This window comes from Eleginops maclovinus, chromosome 20 (genome assembly GCF_036324505.1).
Source record: "Eleginops maclovinus isolate JMC-PN-2008 ecotype Puerto Natales chromosome 20, JC_Emac_rtc_rv5, whole genome shotgun sequence".
Taxonomy (NCBI): Eukaryota; Metazoa; Chordata; class Actinopteri; order Perciformes; family Eleginopidae; genus Eleginops; species Eleginops maclovinus.
Genome location: NC_086368.1, coordinates 10,974,910 through 10,995,265, shown reverse-complemented (window position 1 = coordinate 10,995,265; position 20,356 = coordinate 10,974,910). Strand labels below are relative to the sequence as shown.

General features: G+C 38.9%; 1 protein-coding gene across 3 annotated transcripts in view; it reads left to right on the top strand.

The window, feature by feature from the left end:
- asic1b (acid-sensing (proton-gated) ion channel 1b) overlaps nt 1–19,722 on the top strand; it is a 154,603-nt gene extending 134,881 nt beyond the window's left edge. For all 3 annotated transcript variants that reach the window (XM_063911999.1, XM_063911997.1, XM_063911998.1), the window contains 8 exons: nt 2,945–3,072; nt 9,052–9,202; nt 10,176–10,232; nt 10,760–10,913; nt 15,266–15,357; nt 15,647–15,726; nt 16,433–16,534; nt 17,195–19,722. In XM_063911999.1, coding sequence (XP_063768069.1) covers nt 2,945–3,072; nt 9,052–9,202; nt 10,176–10,232; nt 10,760–10,913; nt 15,266–15,357; nt 15,647–15,726; nt 16,433–16,534; nt 17,195–17,290 — 860 coding nt within the window. In that variant the 3' untranslated portion in view covers nt 17,291–19,722. The remainder of the gene's footprint in view (nt 1–2,944; nt 3,073–9,051; nt 9,203–10,175; nt 10,233–10,759; nt 10,914–15,265; nt 15,358–15,646; nt 15,727–16,432; nt 16,535–17,194) is intronic.
- Nucleotides 19,723–20,356: the final 634 nt, after the last annotated feature.

Here is a 20,356-nt window from a genome sequence, read left to right as displayed (position 1 = left end):
TGATTTAAAGATATGAATATGTAATGCTCTTTATGTAAGATCATTAAATAATTAAAGACTGTGGTTCAAATATAACAATGCAGTAACTACAGTCATTTTTTATTATTTTCTCATAACTTTAGGATTATTTCTGGCTTATTTGGCATGAGGATTGTTTGCAGGTTTTGTCATTAATGCCAAAATGGTGCAGAATGGCCATCGATTAGTCGTATTAAAACAGCATTTAGCACCTGTTTGTTTAATCTGGCTGGATGCCGTGCATTGCATAATGTTCCATTTCAAACACCTAGGGCCTATTTATCAAAGCATGCAAGCTCTGAATGTGTGCTTTGAATCTATGCATGAAAATGTGTACTTATTAAATGTGTACACACACAACTTCATACAATGAATCTAACATTATAATCATGTACAGGCCCAGTCTACTTTACTAACATACATAATGCCAAACACTTCCCTCTGAAAGTCTGAGAGAGAGAAACTTTTTGTGGAGGAAAGTATTATTTTATGTGTATTACTGTCATATTGCAAGTGCTGATGACAATTGATGACAAATGCCTAACTTTGTTTAAGTCTTTGCCATCCAGACTTTGGGCAAACAGATGCTGTTTATGCAGTTACAACATAATGTACAATCTTAATTAACATCTCCTAAGTACGCAAAAAAAAAAGGGTTTTATTTGACACTTCCATAAGCGGCGTATCGAAATGTACAGATAAACATAAAATGTTGGGACAGGCAATGACAGATGAGTCATTGAAACCTTTGGTCGGATAAATTTGCAGTATGCAAAATAGAAATGTGATATAACACCCCTTTTTAATGTATTTTATAGATTACAAATTTGCCTTTAATTCACTTTTAAATGATTCAGATTAACACAAAGTATATCTGGCTCAGATAAAACAATTAACATCCAAAACGTAACTGTGAATTATTACAGATCTTTCTGTAATTAAATATTGTTAACAAATCATTGTGATGTCTTTAATGACTCCACAGGTGCTCAGTGATGCACACATGGAGAAACCGGTGGAAATGAAGGCATAATTTAGCAAAGTGATTACCTTGTTTTCTAAATATGGAACTTAAAGGTTTACAATCCATCCATTATTATATCGTTGAGTTTGGGTTTGTGTGTAAGGGATTTGTTCATTTTCTGATGTTTTTACATGTACAGACACTCTTAAACACACAGAGGAAACAAATATTCATCAAAGGATATGCAAATAAATGAGTGTAAGTATGGTTTAAGGACTACAAACACCCTATCCACACATGATTGTTTTTATACACACTCATATCATTCAAGGATATTCCAGCATGCAACGTGTTAGAGGATGCTATCCAAGAAAAAGTTTGTGAGTCTATGAGGGTTGGGCTAACACATGTAGAACCTCACTTTCACACACACAGGCAATTTAGAGTTTTTCCTGCACATGTCCTGTTTGACTCTGGTTAAAAAGGAGCAATCAGAGGAAACGTTAGCAGACATGGGAGAACATTCAAACTTGTCACATAAACATCACAGATGGGAGCAATCATTTCAACCCCCTCATGCTGTGATGCAACCGTAACAACCACGGAGGCCCTGTCCTGATCAAAACGTACGAGGAGAGCTCAGCATGTTGAGACTAAAAAGAGAAATGCAGAAAAAGGAGAGTGGGCAGGTAGGCTGATTATGTACAGTAGTTTGGTAAAATATATAATTAGTTTCCCTGTAGTGTTTAACTGATTAGCTTTCTTGTTAAAACCATAGCAACAGCATGTCCCTGGGTTATAACTATCTACAAAATGCTTTTTGTGTAGTTGTCAGCTCAGGCAGTGACATGCTTGTACAGCGTCAACTATGGTCAAGTTTCCATTACATTCTAAGGCCAAGCCTGCATATCCTTGTTTCAATTTTACAAGGATGACAGATGGCCATGACTTAAAGATTGCATGCGATTTTTGGAGGCAGAGCCTTGGACACCGCTTATGTTTATTTTGCTGCTCCAAGCCTCAATCGTTAGTCTTGGCTGGCAGTAGAAGAAGAAGATGGCTTTGCGCCGGGTCTCAGAAGAGCAATGTGTAACTGTTAAAGTCTGTCGCTCTTTGTCTATGCTCGTCGTGTGATGAGTTACCGCAGCATCGCTGAGCTCTTTAATTGAAAATGGTGAGAAAGCCCTAGCACTTAGAGGACGAGGGCGAGTGACAAGCGCGGGAGGAAAGACGGCAGGAAACAGACATCCTACTTTATCCCTGAGCCAACTCTCAAAGGAAATAAATCTGTTCAATCCGGCCTGCCATCACCATGATAAGCAGTTCCAGGTCTTTGCAAATGTGATAGAAGTGGGTTTGCACATGTATAGGCTCACTATGTCATTGTGATGTTCCCCTTATCTCAGTATCAAAGAGGCCCATCTGCTTCATTTAAAATCTATACAGCAGAGTGCCGGAGCAAAGGGGGCTGTCGACTGTATTGATTCTCCTTTTATCCTCATCATCATTTATTTATTAATTTATCCATTCACTTGCGTGTTTCAGCCTGCAGTAAATAAAAGTCCTGTGGGGGACATTCTGTCATCAACTGTTCCACTTACGAGGTCCATCTTCTTTGTCCTTTCACTCCTCTTTGCAGCTATTGTTAACTCCTGAAAAACCACAATGTGTTTTTCATCCCTGGAAGTCCACAGATGTAACTAATGAATAAGCAATTACTCTCTAGGAGTGGTTCTTTCCAGCTGAACTCAGATTACAAGTTATTATGTCATATAATTTCCTGTGTTTTTTTTATTTGGTTCCTCGCTTGTTTTTCACTAGCCGGCTGAAGCATATGCCCCCGCTGCGAAGCTTTTATCTGTGTTATAAGTAGCAACTGCTCCTGGGTAGATCACACAGGCCAATGTATGCATACAAATCATCATCCCTGTTGTAAATGTCCTCACCTCTTCTTGTCAACAGACGAGACGTCGTTTGAAGCAGGGATCAAGGTTCAGATCCACACACAGGACGAGCCACCGTTTATAGATCAGCTGGGCTTCGGAGTGGCGCCGGGCTTTCAGACGTTTGTGTCCTGCCAGGAACAACGGGTATGTGCTTAAAAGCTAACATAGATGAAATTCTGATTATTATACAAGGATCTCTCAGCACGTTTTGTCAGAGAGAATCTGTTTAGGAATATTTACATTTATTTTGAGCACTTCAAAGAGATATTGTGCTTGCAAATCAAATAAATGTTTCCACAGTCAAAAGGACGCAAATATAAAAGGAGCTTCCCCAGTTTGAATAAAAATAACCTTTATTTGTATAGCCTTTTATTTAAACAATGTCTGCATGTGCTAACAAGTACCTCATGAAAAGCCACACACACACACACACACGCACACAAAGATGTACAATAATTATAGCAACAAGTATTGCTTGAATACCATGTAGCGCCTAGCTTCAACCTTGCTATGTTTGGTTATGTGAGTCAACCAAAACCAATTCATTTTTATGGGAACCTCTGTTATCTCACTTGTGTTTGCAAAGCTGCTCCTTTTTTGTATTCATTCATTAAGGGAAAATGCACATTAATTAACATGAGCACTTGAATCCGTAATGTAAATTTGCCAGATTTAGCCTAGAGGCTAATTCTCATCTGCAGTCTCTGGCAGGTCGAATGCATTAAATAGAGTAAACAGGAGCATAAGAGCACAGACAGAAACACATGCCTCCTTGTGATTTTTATTTCGGCCTGAAGTTGCCCCTAAGACCTCGTAAGAATCATGGTGAATTAGCCCACAAGCTATTTCATTAAATGCAGTTGTTTGTCTATGTTAATAGTCAAATTGAACAATTGTATAAATAAAAGGGGAGTTCTAAAGCTTGTTAACACATTGGTAATTTGAGTGCTGTTAATTGTTTTTAAATATACGGTTATTATATGCTAAACCAACTAGATCAAAGGTAAATACAAGTTTCCATCTACATTCATATACGTGCATACCATGCATTGATTGCCCTGTTTCGGTTCCGGGTAATGAGAATATTCTATAAAACTAGACAGTGGAAAATTCTCACAAAAATATACTTTTCTTCTATTTCTGTGATGTTTTTGCATCCATCGCTTCATCATTTCCCTACAGTGAACACTATAGGTCGTACTGTTGACTAAATTAAACCAGGCCTACTGTACGAGTTCAAGTGAAATGGCATAGAACATGAAATTAACCCTTTTTTGTATTGACTTGTAGAAGGTCATTGAGGAAGCAAGACCAATTTCACCAGTTTTTCTGAAGAAAAAAAAAATAACCTCAATTTGATGTGTATAAGTCAGTGTGGCTCATACTAATACAAACATGTTTCCTGTTTTATTTCTGGTTCGTTGTCACATGTAAGTTATTTGTTTCAAGATAAGCCTGTCTAGCTATGCTGGAGGTAAAGAGGAACCTCATGTTGTCACTCTGCACATCACCCAACACTTAGCATCTGACATTTCTGTCAGTTCTCCAATAAGTAAAAAACGTGTCAATGTCAAATTCATTCTGTGTTCTGACAGCTTCAATGCGATTGCTTTTCTGTCGCAATCTGTTACTTGGATTCTTAGAATTTGACGAGAAAATTGTCATGGAAATACCTCGTCCAGTGTGAACAAACATATAATCAGTGACGTATCCTGAGATCATGGTGGGTGTTTGTGGGCTTTTCAACTGCAGACATCCTGCACAGCCCAGGTGACCCCGCCGCACTTGATCAAGCTCTGGCCTGAGTCCCATTACCCCCCCCCCCCACACACACACACACACACACTCTCCTGCTCGACCCCCTTTATACTCAACCATCTGGGGGATCTTTCTGCTGCCTCGGAGGCTGATGGCTCTGCCCCTGTCTGCCCCGACTCCTCTTACTCAGAGCTTTACTCCAACATCCGCAGGCCAGTCAGTATCTCCATCATTGGAAATGTAACAGTGAGCACAATCTGTTCAGCAAGCTTATCAGAAAACCCTCTCTCTGGGTTTACAAATGCCAAGGCAAATGTGATGCATTGAATGTATTTTAATCCCCACTAAGACATTTATATATACGTTTTAAATTCAATGACTGAATCTGAAAAGGTGGCTTGTGCTGGAGCCACTGAGATTTCATCTATCTCCTCTACACAGAACCTTCTGGTCCATACGACTGCATGGTTCATTTTCTTTCTTCCTCCATTATAAATGTTTCTGAACATTTACTGGATAATTAAACTGATCATATAAATGTAGGTTAATGGAGAATGGAAAACTTGTAATTAACTTGAGAAACCATTTTATGCTACTTTGTTACTCTTCACTTAATTTCAGAGGCAAACATTGTGCATTCTTCTCCGCTACAATGTCTGACATATTTAGTTAGGAGTTACTTTCAGTTCATAATTTTACATTTAAAAAAAAGCATGGTGAGCAGCAGGCCATGGATGGTTTCGTAGATAAGCATGAACCAATGAATATTACGACCCGTTTGACAGATGGCCGGTTGTCAGAGCAATAAAAACTGCAGTGGTGACTTTCAAAAGGAGCTTTTGCTGCAAACCAGATAACAGACTGTTGGAGAACATCAAGCTTCTGTAGTGCATCTTTTCATGCCAACCTATTTAAAATGTCACTATAACTCAATGTAGGGAGGATGGTCATTTAAGATTACCTTTAATAGTTTGACCCAATGGTATTACCTCTCTAATCGTCTCAGCCGGGTTAATTTAAATAACTGTCTGAGATACAAGGAGTTAAAATAATGTAAATATAGATAAAAAAGGTCCAATAAAAAGAAGAACTCTCTTGACCCCTTAGCCTTTGTTGTGACCCTTCTGAGGTGGCCAAAGGATTGCTCACCATTGGACTTGTTAGACCAAGTACTTCCTCTGGTGCTGTGAAATAAATCGCTGTGTCAATCCCCATAGACCCTAACATTTAATTCCCAAAGCAGAAAGTTAAGCAGAAACAGACATGTTTACAGTGTCTTACAAACCGGAGATCATCTTGCAATGGGATCACACCAGCCGCAACACCAAATCAGGGCAGAAGCATAGACAGACAGACAGACATATAAACACCTGGCAAATCACTCAAAACAGCTTTTTTGGTCTTTACCGCTACAGTATGTGTCTCCATAAGCGCATTAACATCCATATTTTATACAGTCTATGGTGAAAAACTACTCCACTTTAGCAGCAACAGTATAAAATATCGACATAATTGCATTAGTGTTAACATTCTAATAGTGTCTTATATGATAATCAGACATAAGGGAAATTTTTCTGCAGAACTTTTATTTTCAAAGCTATAATTACATTTAGTTGATACTTCTTTTCTGAATGCAGCACTTTGAGTTTTAAGGGAGTAACTTTCCGGTAAAAAAAAAAAAAAGGATCTGATTATTTCTTCCTCCACTAAACAAAAACATGTGTCCTTAATCTGAATACTTGCAATCATGAGGGAGTGTGCCCAGAAGAGAAATATATTTGTCACTGTCCCTGTTCAAGGCTTTTGTTGGAGCCTTGGGAGTTGAAATGAGGTGTCCCACATGGTAAGCAATCTCAGCACTATGCTGTTTCTGAAGGATAATTGATTTTCTGCTTTCCCAAAATTGAGGTTTAAATATAATTATGGCTTTTCAGTCATCTGTTACTTTTTTAGTTTGAAACGGCTGTGTTGACAGCAGGCATTTTGCAACTTAAGGTATTGTACATGTTTGTTGGTGCCTTGGAGACCTTGAGTAATTACATATTTGGGGTCTCAACATTATCAAGGATACAGAGACTTTCTCCAGTCAGCATGTAGAAGTCTGAGTTTGGCTCAGTGAAACAAAGTGTATGCGGGTTCTTCCCTTGAACTGTGAATAATTCTGTGAGTGTGATTGCGGGCATACAGCCTGACAAATCATACACTCTTGCCCCTAATATGCTACAGAACCATGAATTATGAATGGAGGATGGATAGGGATGGATTTGGTAGTGATCTCAGTCATTCCACGTCCACACTACCAGTGAGTGTGTTCCAGTGATGGTGGGATGCAGCAGGATTTTGCATGCTGCCAATGTCGCGTCTGCAGGAAACTGTCCCTCTTTGTTTTTCTCTCTTCCTCACTAGCTCCTTTACTTTTCCTCCTCTCCAAAAGTCATTACAATTCCTCTAATACAATCCCCCCTTTCAATTTTATTCCCTCACCCTCTCTCTCTCTCTCTCTCTCTCTCTCTCTCTCTCTCTCTGTGGATTTATTTATTTCATTGGCTGGCAGGCTCACTCTTCATTAATCTAATGCAGTTTTCTCAAATTCATTCAACTGCCTGCTTCAGCAGTCCTGTAGTGTAAAACTGTCGCGGGCTTTTCAGCTTGCCCAACTGTCACTCACCATGATCCCACAAAAGAAATAAATCTGCAATTTCTCCCTGCTTAACATAAACAGTAAAAAGAACAAAATGTTTCTTATACATCCTCTTGTCTTGTTGTCTGTAGAGTGTTGCTGGCTCTCACTCAGCTAAAGAAGGTGGAATTTAAGTCTCAATCTTCAAAATGATTTCCGTTTCAATGGGTGTTTAACAGGACACTAACGTATCCTGAAATCTCTTACGCCAGTGTGGCTTTTTTCCACAATTGTAGACATCTAACAAATTGGTAATTCTACCAAGAGGTGGATTAGGGGGACTGAATAGGGCTTTTAAAGATGCAATGAAATAAAACAATCTGAACTCTGAGCAAAAGAAATTACCCAGCCACATAAAGTATCTCCTCCCATACGTAAAGGCCACGTGATGAGATGACTAAATAAACAAGCACCTCTTATTGATTACCTTATTTTACCCAGCTCTTATTGTTTTTATATTCTGTCTGACTTTGTGAAGCGTCCTTGATTTGAAAATATGCAGAGCAATGATTGTAGTCTCCTGATTGGATTTTAGTCAGAGCTCCAGGTTTCATTGAGCGTGCTGTAAAGTATGTGTATGTGATTGATCATAACATTGGCCTTAAATGTATTGCTGTTTGAGCAATCAGTGATGCACTGATGAGCAGGAAACACACAGGGACTTTTTATAGCTTGCAACCTTAATATATATTAATGCAGCTTTCTTTAAAGCAGCTACATCTAAATTAATATTCTTATATTTACATATGATACAGTATGTATGTTTTAAAGAGCACTCTGTTTAAGTGGTTTCACCTTACTTCCTCTTCATGAATAGTATGGTGCAACTTCAAGTATACAGTAAGCGACAATCATTGGGGATATTTTGTAGTAGCAGGTATTTCTTTGTACTTTATAAAGCCCATTTTTTGTTGTTCATACTTTATACAGTGACCAATCGTCCGCATGTGAGGAATTGGGAAGGAGAACAGCTTGGCTCATTCAGTAATTGCAGTCAAATGCAAGGCTGCATACTCTTAAGACTGTGCTAAGTGAAACTGTGCAATACAGAGTAAGAATTAAAAAGGTAACATAATAAAAATGGTTTATTAGAAAAAAAACTAAAAATGGAAATATCTGTCAAATTTATTTCATATATTTTCGAAGTGTATACAAAAAATTCAACAGACGAAAATGTGCATGGCACTTAAAAGGTTTCACAGAAGACAATGTAGGAGAAACGGTCAAAAGCTCACCGTCACTTTGTGTTTGAGTGACAGATGTGTCGACTGTCTATGTAAAGGGTAAATTTGTGGATCAAAACAGATGAGACATGGCTCAAAAATTCCTGCAGCAAAGCTGTTGAGAGTTTAAACTTCAACATCAGAGCCCTACTACGCAGATGATACTATTCAGATCCTGCATGGAGAGTGGGCAGTACCAATAAAGCAGAGAGAGACACTGGGAATAGGAGAAGCGTAGGAGAGAACCGCCCACAATAAGCCTCATTATACACATGTATCCACCATGGAGTAAAAGCATTCCTTTTCATCGCCTGATACAAAAACTGCATACTGGCTGGTAAATATAGATATTGACGGAAAGAATATGGTCAAATAACTGCATTAACAGGGCACAGGAGATGTTGTTGAACAGACAAAAATCTCTATAGCTGAATTGGTTCTGTAATGTTGTTTCTCCCTCAGCTGACGTACCTGCCTCCACCTTGGGGGGACTGCAAGGCCTCGGCGATGGACTCAGACTTCTTCAACACTTACAGCATCACAGCCTGCCGAATTGACTGCGAGACACGATACCTGGTGGAGAACTGCAACTGCAGGATGGTCCACATGCCAGGTAGGAACCGCTGGGGCATGTCACTGCTGGATACAAATGCTATCTACATTAGCTTAGAAAGATCAAGATGTTGACATGTCTATTGTGGTTTTGAAGTGCTTTCATTTGAATTTGGTGGGACAAAACTCTTATGGAACAAAGAGCTTTTAGCCAGTGACTGCATACACATCAGATACTTTCACACTCCACTGGATTGGAAAACTCAACTGTTTCCCTTCGTATTTGTGCAGTGATTACAGCTGGCATATGTACTCAACCTGCTAAATATAATCACAGTGTGGCATCTGAGATTGCAAATTGTAAAGGAGTTTGGCACAGACGAAACATTGTAATTTGGCCTCCGTTAACCTGCACTCACCTGTCCAATAACTGTTAATGTGTCTATTCAATCACGGTCACTTTCACCTCTGTGTTTGCACATCCGGGGGGACCCAGACAATCTGTCTGGGCAATAATCAGGATTAGCTGCTATCTTAAAGTGATTGTGCAGTTGATTAATGTTAGTCTACAGACAACTCCCCAGCTAGAATCCTCTGCCCCTATCCATCTATGCTATCTCCCTGTCATTAGAGTGATTTTCCCCAAGTTTAAAGCTTAACGTTTAAAAATACAGTGAATGATTGTAGCAAGGAAATAATTTCCTCTACGTCTAGGAAACAGCTTTTTTCCTTTGTCGAGGGAGAGGGATGGCTCAACTGCCACTGGGGAGAAAGATGGAGAGGATGACCGAGACAAGTGTGATACAGACTGAAAGTAGTAACAAGGCAGAAAGTGCAAACGTTAATGAAATCAATTACGAGATGGGATCAGATTTGGGACGAATATCCAGGCATAATAAGGATGGTAATGAAACCCTGAGACAAAATGAATTATCAGCCCACATCTTGTCATCTTTGTGGTTCTTGGAAAAAACCTTCTTCTTCGCTTTCTTCCCCTTTTGTTCACACTGACAATATTATGTGTGTGTCCTTAGGAGATGCCCCGTACTGCACCCCAGAGCAGTACAAGGAGTGTGCAGATCCTGCCTTGGGTAAGGAGATATCCCAGCATGCTTCGTGTGTGTGAGAGTGTGAGTGTGCATATTCACTGTTCAATGTTCATGGCCCACTATTCAAAGCGCCTTATCCATGCTGATAACGGATAATAGTGTTCCTTTAGCCTGAAGGTAGCTCAAATAGTAAACCTCAGGCCTGGCGCTGAGCTGGTCCTTTTCACACTCCCCTGTCTCTTTATCAGCTGATATCTCTCAGGCCTTTCATGAACGCAGCTTGTTTTCTTATTGACTCAAAATCTCTCACTCTTTCATCAAACCATTTCATGTGTCCTGCATCAGGCTATCGCCGCGTGTCTGGTATCTTTTATATTTCTCATATAAGGGTTTCTAGGGTGACGCCTAGCGGTGTTATTTCAAACGTTTGAAATGGACACCTTTCACTCTGCTGGCTTTGTGTTTTTCATCCTTAGGTGATGATGAATCTATCCCGTCTCTGTGTCTTCTCTCTTTCCATTTATCTGTCCTTTATCTACCTCTAACTTTCTGCATAATCTATTTTTCAGACTTTCTTGTCGAGAGAGACAATGACTATTGTGTGTGCGAGACGCCGTGCAACATGACGCGCTTCGGTAAAGAGATGTCCTTTGTCAAGATACCCAGCAAAGCATCAGCCAAGTACCTCGCCAAGAAATTCAACAAGACAGAGCAGTACATAGCGTAAGTCACATTCTTTTGTCTTATCCGATAAACCAAAACTTATACAAAATTATTTTCTCTGAAAAGTTTTACTGTTGAGCACAAGAAATCTTCACTATTAAGTCCATTCTCGGGTTATGTGGGTGTGGATGTGTGAGGTTTTCACGACATACTTCTTAAATAGGATACTGTTTTTATCAATCTGGACCCTTTTTCCCCATGTCTTTGTTTCAAAGTGCTTAATGGACTCGTTTTTTTCTTTAAAAGGTCCTGTATTGAGCGAGAGCACTGCAACCACTAAACAGTTTTTGATGTAATGCTTCAGGCACGAATTGCACACCGTTAATGTACATCCACTAAAATTCTTCTTTTTGAAACAAAGGGAAGTTACAGTTGCATACTAAACCACATCATTCTGCACACAAATCTCAAACGAGAGAACTGACAATACACAAAACACACAAAAACTGAGTGGAGGAGCGCTTTAGGTGTTTAAGTATCCTTTTTTTATGAATAATTCCGGAATTAAATTATAATTATCACTTTTCTCAAATATTATTGAGATCATGGGATATTATAATGTTATTGCTTTACACATTTTAATGTCTAAATGTATGAAATCAATTTAATTCAAAACAAAAACTCACAAAATAGGTAACTGAAGTCTTATTATCACATGTAGTTTTATTAGGAGCATGTGATGTGGGAACAAAGTTAAAATCAACTTAAACTGTTCATATTTGATTTTGCATATATTTCCCTTTTTACGATATACTGTATACAAATCCCTACTTAAATTAAATACATCTAATTAACATTGTGATCTTGCCATTATCTATATCCACAGGCCTACTTGAGTTGTCATTTGTCATGATTCACCATGTAATACAGAACTGGGATTGTTTGGTTGCTTTCGGAAATTCCAGGGGGAAAAAAGTTGCATAAAAAGGTTAGATGTTGGGGCTCATTCGTATTATGGGAAACGCTGCTTCACAGTGCTGACAAGTCTCAATTGTAGCTTTTATTCTTAATTATGATGAAATTGGAGTAAAATCTGATGTGTACCATGGTGTCGGTCAAGCATCATATCTCAGACCGAATTCCAGTGTTTGGAGGTTCATTTTCCTTATAGCAGCTTGCCTAGGGCTGCACAACAACTGCAATGTACTTTCTCAAAAGTGGATTGTTTTCCATTGAGGTGAGGAAAAAGAATAAGCTTGACTTGATTAGGCCGCCAAGTATGTACTGTTTCTTTGCCAAATGTAATGAAAAGATCAAAAGTAGTTCAACGGAATGGGAAGAGGGTGAAATAATAGTTGAATCTTGTATCCATCATTCCCAGCGGAGCTGTTGAGGACAAGATAATTACACCATATGTAGTCGGAGTGCGGCAAAAACCTTTCACTTTTCCCTGCTGAAAGTTTTATTTAATCCCTTTTGGATACATGTGAGTCCTTCCAGTTCATCTTTTGACTGGCAATATTTCCAAGCAATGCTGATGAGCATTAGCTGGAAGCGTTCTGGCATCTGGGCTGCACAGTGTTTAGTGGTGTGAAACTGAAGTCTGTGACAGTGGGCTGTCGTTCTACTGGGAACCACTAAAGCAGGGGGAGAGAGATATTGATATAGACACACTTTATTTAATAAATAACTACTTGGACGGCAGCAGCAGTGTTATATTTATCCAAGAACTCTACTTTGAGTGAAAGATAGAACAGCCACACATATGGACAGAATTGAATGACTGCTACACTTCCTCTCTCTGCACTGTCTTTCTCTTTTATTTTCATATATAGGGCCTATAGTGTATATACTGTATATGCGAGAAAGCATCACTCAAACTGATGACTGACAACTCACTCAGGTGGGCCTACGAATCAGAAGAACACACCCAGGAATTTCAACAGAATGCAATCAAAAACCCTCCAACTGTATAACAGTGATTCCCTACTTCTGCAGCTGCCATGGAGCAGGCCTTTTCTGCAAAGATTATAGAAAAGCTCAACTGGTTAAAAAAGTTATTATGAAATAGAAAACTCAGTTTGTAACATTTCCAAATATTGAATTAGATTACCTGAACACTATGTGTTGCAAGCATGAAAACAGGCAGGTAAGTCTAAACAGAAATCTACATGAAGAGTAAGGGATGAAATATGTAGTTAAAATAGTTAGCGACGCAGAAGACATATTTTGCTAAAAGTAATACATAAACAGTATATGTAGTCAACTAAAGTATTGGTTGAAATAGAAAATTTGGCACAAATGTATCTAATGTGTGATTGCCAGCTGAAGTAATGCTTAAACAGTTATAATGGTTAGCTAACATTGGACAAAGAGTTGAAATAGAACAAAAATTGAACAATAGAAACAGTTAACTCACAGCTAAAGAAATAAATGAACTTATTGGATACAGTGAAATGTGTTAAATACTGTTAAAAGTAATGGATAAACATTTGAAATTGTGAGCTAATGTTACAATAAATGTAAAACATTTGACTGAGTTAGCTAATTCGTAAGGTAATAGATGAACCGCTGCTACTGAAAATGTACTTTGCACTAAGTATTATTTGCACTAAAGACCTACTTGCACTACTATCAAATTGTGTTGATTGTGTGTAATATATGTATACATTACTTCGTTTTTTTTTTGAATACCCCTTTTTACTCCCCCTTTTTTTCTTCTACGCTCTTATCTTTTTATGTTATATGTTCTTGTTTATATTTGCACCGTGGGACTGCCAGAAACGGTATTTCAATTTGCTGTATGTATAACACATGTGGAAATTTTGACAATAAAGTGGACTTTGACTTTGACTTTTGAACAGTTAAAAGAGTTACTAACATTTAAAGTAATAAATAAGCGTTGTGGATTAACAGTCAAAATTGTTAGCTAACGTGAAAGGTAGTATATCAACAGTGGAAATTGTTTTCTTACATAAACAGTTGTAACAGTTAGCTGATGTTAAAAGCAAAGGATAAATAGTTGTCAGTGTCACTGTTGATTTTATATTATCAATAGTGTTAAATAAAGTTTTACATAATTTTATGAAAACACATTTGTAACGTTGTGCTTTTAGTTTTCAAAGCTGGAAATGCAGCATTAATAAAGCCTGTATCGCATTTTGAGCTGGCATTCCACCTCTGTTATGATAATAACAGATACAAAAATATAATTGAAAAGATTTTAGCTCATCTGAGGAAGCTGTGGGTGTATGTCAAAAAAAGAGTGGGAACGAGTGGCCAAGATTACATCCCTAGGCGGGATATTACGTGTATGATGATAGTTACGTTTTATGTTGAGTTTACTAAAGATGTTTATGTGCTTTTAAAGTCGTATGTGCAGTCAAACTAGGAGCCGAAAGTACATCTCCCAGCATGAAACAAGCAGATGTGTGCCCATCTGCTAATAGTACTTCTCCAGCTACATTATCAACTGTAATTTGCATTTCAACGTAGCCCTCGGCTTAGAGCTCCTTTAACTGACAGATCATCACGTGTCTTAACTTAAATTGAAGTAATAAAACATTTTTTTTAAAACGAAGGACTACAAAGTCAAGTTACATTTTGATTCAACTCCAGTTGTGTGTGAAGTATGATTTGGCAGTGGAGACGATATTCAGGAATCAAAATAATAGTCTACTTTGCCCTGGGCTGTAAACTAATTATTTTTCATTCTGCTGAACTCCTGAAATTCAGATATTAACACAGCATGAAATCAAACAGCTGTCATCATTTCCATTCTTTTCCATAATGACCAGACCCACCATGGGGGACGTGACGGCAGGCTGTTTGCACACGAGGATTATGAGACAATAGGCCCGCTGGGAACAGACTTGCAAAAGCATACTTGTATTAGTGTTTTGACTGTGGTTTAGCCCCTTGTTGTAGTCTTTTTGTTGTTACTTTTTTTCTTTTTGTAGAAGTTTTGCATCTCTTTGCATTAGTTTTGCATCTCTTTGTAGTCATTTTGCCTGTCTTTGAAATACTTTGACATGTCTTTGTAGTCGTTGTGCGTCTCTTTGTTGTTTTGCAACTCCTTGTCGTTTTAAGTCTTTGTAGTTGCTGTGTGTCACTTTGTGGTTGTTTAGAACCATCTTGCAGTTATTGTCTCTTTTTGAAGCCCATTTTTCTTTGTGGTCATTTCTAATCCAGTACCGGTCGTTGGCCTGGGCCTGTGCCCTATCAGTCCGTTCAATAATCCATACAACGTCATTTGCTGAACTCAATGCATCTGCTCAGTTATCTGCAGGAAGTGTCAGACTCACAAGTAATGTTCTCTGCCTGCGGACACTCTGATAAAGAAAAGTGTATGAAACAAAGGCCGAGACATTTAAATGTGTGAACTAAGACTGAGCTTTTCTCTCTGTTTACAGTGATAACATTCTGGTCCTGGATATCTATTTTGAAGCACTAAACTACGAAACCATCGAACAAAAGAAAGCCTACGAATTGGCAGGCCTTCTGGGTAAGGAAATGATAATAAGCAGTATGCAACTCTTCCGATGTGTTTTATGAAAAGTGACAGTAAGGCAAGCGCTTGTTATTTTACAATAGGTGTTCAGGTCCCAGATGACACAGCACTGTCTCTTTAATCTAGTGTCTGTTGTGTGTATTTTCAATATTTCTTTCTTTCAAACAGCTGTTTTCTGACACATTTCATACCTAAACAAATATTAAAAGCACATTTAAAATCTGCTTCATGTGAATAAACAGAGATGATGCTTCTCATTGAAATTTCCTATTTCTCTCTCCAGGTGATATCGGAGGTCAGATGGGTCTCTTCATTGGAGCTAGCATCCTCACTATTCTCGAACTCTTTGACTATCTATATGAGGTAAAATATCTCTTTAAAACACCTCCCATCATCACCGGAGCCTCTCACTCTCATCCGGCGGTGGAATGTATTGTTTATGGAAATGTGTTCTGCTCCAGTATTAATGGTATTACTTGCATACAAAATGGAGTTTTTCACACAATTTCACCAAGGACGTGTTTTAATGAGCGTGACAAACGCTCTGTCCCTCACAACCCTGCAAGCCCACACACACACACACACACACACACACACACACACACACACACACACACACACACACACACACACACACACACACACACACACACACACACACACACACACACACACACACACACACACACACACACACACATCTTAGCAGAGGCAACTCTGAATACATTAACATTTTGGATGTATTATATTTTAGATTAGCTAGGTTGTCTCTGTCCGTTCTCATTAGAGTAACTCTGTGTTGCTTCCTCTATTATAAATTCTACTAGCAGTGCTGAAAGATTCTTCTGTCTGTCTCCATTTGTGTGTGTGTGTGTGTGTGTCGGACAGAGCAAAAAGCATGACCTGCAGCATGTGCACTTTGGAGGAGGAAACATATTTATAGATGGATAAAATCAATCTCTCTTGAATTTCATTTTGCATGATCCTTCAAACTCCAAAGTGTGTGGGCTTGAACTATAAAAAAATATTTTTGAACAGGTCAGTAACGGGTGTCCTGTTCTATTTTCAGGTGATCAAATACAAGTTGTGCCGATGCGTGAAGAAGAAACACAAAGGCCGCAACAACAACGACCGGGGAGCTGTGCTGAGCCTGGATGATGTGAAACGCCATGTCAGTAGACTGCTTCTAAGTACTTCTACTGTGTCATACTAAATGTTATCTGACAATGACACACTTGGAGTGAAGGAGGATGATAGGGCAGCCATGGTGGTGGTGGGGAGGAGTCAAGAGAAAGAGATGGAATAAACTAGGGACTGGAGAGACAGGGAAGGGAGTGAAAGTGTGATTGGGAGAAGAGGGGGAGAAAATTGATAGTGGAAAGTGGTGTGAATTTAATCAAAGCTGGTGGACATGACCAGCAGGGACAGGCCAGGATTAGAGCTTTGAAAGGTGTGACAGCTCACTTATTGCCAAGTGTTAATGAAGTTCACTTTAATTGTAGGTCTGAGATCAGGCAGAGGAAAAAAAGGAAAGATGTGCTCATCTTCTGATCCGTCCCTTCTGCCTTACATCTTTATTATGCTCATCATTTTTTCTTAGCGATATATTCCCTCTCAGCCCCAACTTGTTTCTAATGTCACAGTTATCTGGGGGTTGAGTATTTTAAGGTTCTTTCATATGTGTTTTATCTTATGTTTTACTCTTAATGTAAGGATTCCCCCTCCCCTCAATACTTCCTCCCTTGCTGATCATTTCTCTTCAATGTCTTAATCCTCCACTCCTTTATCTTACAATTTTTTTGCTTTCCCTCTCTGCTCATTTTTCTCCCAGGCTCCTTGCGAGAACCTGCGTACACCATCAACATATCCTGGCAACATGCTACCTCATCACCCGGGCCAAGCCAACTTTGAAGACTTCACTTGCTGAGCAGACCCCGGGGGAAGTGTGTGTTATGCAACCAAAGCCAACCATACAACAAGAACTATCCAGCACGGGGGGAGTGTGAGGAACTGATACAAAGTCTAACAGAGGCACTTTTTACATAGATACGGGGTAAAGCGGACAAATCAAACACGACAAATAACTGTCACCCGAGGCCAAGCAGAGAGGATATCCCAAAAATTAAAAATATCTGTCAATTTTCCGGAGAACATTTCATGCAGCACTCTTCTATCTCTTGTGTATCTCTGGAATACTGCCGCAGAGGATGCTCTTGGAGGAACCTTGCCAACACGGACCTCTCTATCTCTTTCAAAAGACAAAAAAAATAAATGTAAAAATAAACATGTACAGCTATCTTACCATAGACAGCAGATCATAAAAAAGAGCCCCCATGCCTTTATATAACACAGCAACACACAATGGTTTCACACAACACCGGCCTGCTAGTGAGACACATCCTGCTTAATCCACTTTACATGTAGCAACATAATGTACCTGTTGCAGTGCTCCGAAAAACATCAGCTGGACTCTGTGTAGTTGAGAATGTATTTATGTTCACGATGGGTGTAGTTGGGTGTGCAGGGACGTTTTCGGGGGGCTTGTGGTAGAGATAGAGGTGCATTATCTACCATTTAAAAAGTACTGGTGATGATTTCAGGTCTCATCATGTAAATGCATGCTTGTATTTGTCCAATGCATGTATTTCATTTCATCTATCATTTTTCTTTTTTACACATATATATATATATATATATATATATGTATATAAATGATATTAGTACCAAGTTTGCCTCAATGATATAAGGAAGATTATACATCCCATATATATGTGTGTGTGTGTGTGTGTGTGTGTGTGTGTGTGTGTGTGTGTGTGTGTGTGTGTGTGTGTGTGTGTGTGTGTGTGTGTGTGTGTGTGTGTGTGTGTGTGTGTGTGTGCCCAGTTAGCCTGTGTCTGCTGACTGAATGAATGAGCTGCAACAAATTTAATTTCTCATCTGTTATTTCATTTTCACGCGTGCCCTTTGAGTCGAGGAGTTTTCATTCAACTTCATTAACTCTTATCTCGACTGCAGGATGAGGTTAGGTGAATTATTTTTCAAGTTGATCGCTGAAATCCAAGTAATGTGGGGCTGTTAAAAAGTTTCTGTATCCGTGTTCTTGTTGCAAGAGTCTTATCAAAGCACAATACCGCCAGTATGTTGAGGTGATGTAAAAGACAACGTACTATTCTTCTTGATATATTGTCATATTATTAATATCGTGTTGATCCAACGGTTTTTCGGTTGTTGTTTTTTCTGTCATATAAAACATAATCAATATTGCCTGATAATCCTGTCTCCATCGTCCAGGTAAAAGGCTGGTCTATTTAGTTATCAAAGCATAAATAAAATGTATATATCATTTTGGAAATTGTTATTCTTCTGAGGTTTTATTCTTATCAGCGAATTCAGTCTTCAAAGCCTCTATTTGTCCGTTTGGTCGAGGTAAGCGTGGGGGAAAGCAATGTATTTGTCAACTCCAGATACTGTGCAAATGTTCATTTTTGAATCACAAGTAGCTCTCAGAAAATCTGATTAAGCATTCTGGGCTTAGGGATTTTCTCAATTTTTCTCTTATCAACATTTTATCTGTGTTTTGCTTCACACAACATTTTTGGGAATTAAGTCAGCATTAAGGGTTTAGGGGCAGGAGTCTGGCATTAAAACATTTATTACTTATCCACTGCAACCGTTCATCTGTTGCAGTTAAACAGCTGCGAGCAACAACATTGGTGTTTCTGAGCTCCATACTCTTGAAATGTAATTACAGTTTCTGCTGCTCAGTGACAAAAGAATGGATGAGAAATATCCTGCACAGCCAAAACAATTTTTTATCAAGATTGTCAGTCAGCCAGCGGCCGCACATTCTGGACGGCTTCTCGTCCTCTACTGTACTGTACATCTGCTGCTGCCAGCTGCCACACTTGTATTAAAAGCGGCTTGGTGATGCATGACTGTGTGAATATTACAGTCCAGTAAAACATGTTTTGCCTTGAAATCATGTTTGTTGCTCGGATGGCTGCACAGTCCGCTGCTACCAGACACTAAGGGTTATTCTAGGACAAGAAGTTTACTTTTGTCTCATGATTTTTTCATGCTATCTTTTAGCAGGGAAACTGAACATCAACATTGTTCAATGTTCACCCAATGTGAGTGTGTATTCATCTTTTATTATTCAGAGGAGAAACCTCAGCTGGTATCCACACATTCATATCAAAAACCTAAAGCTCCGGGAACCATCTCCAACATCTGATGAAGATTTTTCCTGGTTTGAATGTCTGAAACAGGATGTTGCCCCCTTACAGTTTTATTATTTTCTGTTGTACCTGCCAAGAAGATAAATTAATCAAGAAATAAAAAGATGATGCTGTTCATTTCCTCTGAGCACTTGTTACTTTGTGTGAGCGACACTCTTACGACCCAGAAGATTGCAGAGTGTCAGTAAACAGGACAGCTGTCTGCCAGTGACAGAAATTCCTGCAGAACCTGCTTTCTGCCTGTTGATGAGCTTCCTGAAATTTTCAAAAAATGTACGGCTTAGGAATTATTTCCTGCAGTTGTGTAGTCTTGATTCAGTTTCACCTGTTAGACAATTCATAAATGTTGGCATCTGCCCCTCCTCTCTGAAAGATGTCCACATATTAAGCACCCTTATTCACATCCTCAATATAAAGATCAGAGATGTCTGCTCCCACATTGATTTCACATTGTTGATTGACACTTGGCCAATCTGATGACAGAAAAAGATGCTCCTGTACTGGAAACTATCCCAACCTGCATGCCCTTCCTAAATGGCTGTAACACCCTCTGGCATTTGGATGGGATAAAGCTCAGTTTTCATGCAGGGAACTTCTAGTGCTTGTTGATATATTTTAATGAGACTTGTCATGCGCATGTTTTTCATCCACATCTGCCAGTTTAATCATGCACTCTGCTGTCACTGAGCATGCACTCCCACTCTAAATCTTTTTCATATCAGAGGCAATTTCCTTCTAATCCTATTATCACATCT